This window comes from Priapulus caudatus, unplaced genomic scaffold (assembly GCF_000485595.1).
Source record: "Priapulus caudatus unplaced genomic scaffold, Priapulus_caudatus-5.0.1 Scaffold42, whole genome shotgun sequence".
Taxonomy (NCBI): Eukaryota; Metazoa; Priapulida; class Priapulimorpha; order Priapulimorphida; family Priapulidae; genus Priapulus; species Priapulus caudatus.
The window spans coordinates 22,913-24,844 of NW_014577103.1; the positions used below are offsets into that span (position 1 = coordinate 22,913).

General features: G+C 41.3%; 1 protein-coding gene across 1 annotated transcript in view; it reads right to left on the reverse strand.

Annotated features, from left to right (window-relative positions):
- Positions 1-488, reverse strand: part of LOC106820604 (COP9 signalosome complex subunit 8-like) — a 10,626-nt gene extending 10,138 nt beyond the window's left edge. Inside the window, exon 1 of the mRNA XM_014825113.1 lies at positions 411-488. Within this exon, the coding sequence (XP_014680599.1) occupies positions 411-467 (57 nt within the window). The 5' untranslated portion in view covers positions 468-488. The remainder of the gene's footprint in view (positions 1-410) is intronic.
- Positions 489-1,932: the final 1,444 nt, after the last annotated feature.

Sequence of the window (1,932 nt, forward strand, 5' to 3'; positions counted from 1 at the left end):
CGGAACGTACCCTGGGTACGGTCCTCGTTAGTGGAGTAGGCGAGGTACGGTCCGGCATATAATATAGTACCAGGGTACGTTCCGGTATACCAGACCGTACCCAGGGTACGTTCCGGCAGTACCCCGGGGGACATGGCCCCTCTGGTACAAGTAGCGTTTACACACACATGTCGTGAGTTTGGTTAGGGTTAGGGTTAGGGTTATGGTTTTTAAACCTGGGGTTGTCAAATAGGAATGGGCCGACTCTCTCAGCAGTAGTACGCCGGCACTAGTACCAGATCATGGCAGATGATTTCTTGTGATTTCGCGAATTATTCTATTTTTAACACGGAAAACTGGTAGCAATGCCGAATACTCTAATGACAGTCTAACGGATTAATACCATGTGTGTAGAAATATGTTCGATTTACCTCTAATTCTTGTATTTCTAAATCTTTAACATTATTTCCAACTTCTAACGCTGCCATACTTATTGGTGTCGCGCGCCCCCTATGGGCTATTTACAAAAACATTATTATTATATATTTTACCAGGGGTTAATAATGACATTATGATTATGATTATGATTATTATCATAATAGGTATGACAATTATTAACCACTGATTTTATCAATAAATTTTTTTGGCGCATGTGTGAATTGTTCTGAACCAGGTGCTCACCGTACTAGAACATGTGCAGGGTAAACTTGTGTTGGGACAACTGACATTTACAATGACAACTGAACTAATTAGCCTGCATACAAGCTTCATTACCACAGCCTGAGCAAATTCCAAACTCAAAGGCTTAACTCTTGCTAATTGGCAAAGAAATAGCAACAACGTATAAGCATATAATTAAGCATCGAGATTTACATGAGAGCGCACTAGTAGCCTGTATGGTCGCAAAACACGAATTTCATCCCTTCCCGTCCTTACCCCTTGCCTCCCCTGTCCCTCGCTCAATCTCCTTCTTCTTCCCCCGCTCCTCAGATATATTTCCTGTCGGCTTTGCTCAGTCTCCCACCCGTCTCCCCCTCAGCAAGCTATTACATGCATTTTTCTTCATGCCTGAAACGGGGCTCGCGCATGTGCAATATCTCCCGAGAAGAATAATATTTTACAAACATTATGCGTTGAAAGTGAAAAGGAGTGATTACATCATAGATTTATATTAAGGGTTATTAGATTATAACATTTCATCAGTAGACCTCATTTAAGAAATAGGAAAAAGATTTTGTATGTAAGGTCCTCCGCTGCATATACCAGTCAGTACACAGTCTGGCTACGTTAGTGTATTAATTAACGCATGCGCAATATCTTACCAGAGAAGCTATATTTTGTGGGAAACATGCATTTAATATGGTTAGGGAATATCTCAGAATAGATTTATGTACGAAATTATTATTAGTAGATCTGTGTTTATAATTAGGAGAGCACCCTAGCCTGTAGGGTGCAAAACTCATACTTCATTCCCTCCCGTCCGCCCCCTTGCCTTCCTTGTCCCTCGACCAGCCCCCCTTTCTTCTTCTACCCCCTCAACCATCTCCCCTGCCGTTTGTCCTCGGTCTCCCACCTCTCTATCTCTCTGTCTCTTTCAGCAACCTGCATGATGCAGTTTCTTTCAGTTCGTATTGCACGTCTGAAACGGTTCTAGCGCATGCGCAATATCTCCCGAGAATAATAATGTTTTGCAAACATTATATGCATTTAAAGTGAATAGAAGGTTTTCTATCATAGATTTATATGATAACATTCCATCAGTAGATCTCACTTAAGAATTAGGAAGAAGATCTTGCATGTAAGGTCCCCGCTGCATATACCAGCCATTACACAACCTGGCTACGTTTGTGTGTTAACGCATGCGCAATATCTCACTAGAGGAGTTATATTTTGAGATGAATATGCATTTAATATTGTTAGAGGGTAGCTCAGCATAGATTTATGTACTGAATT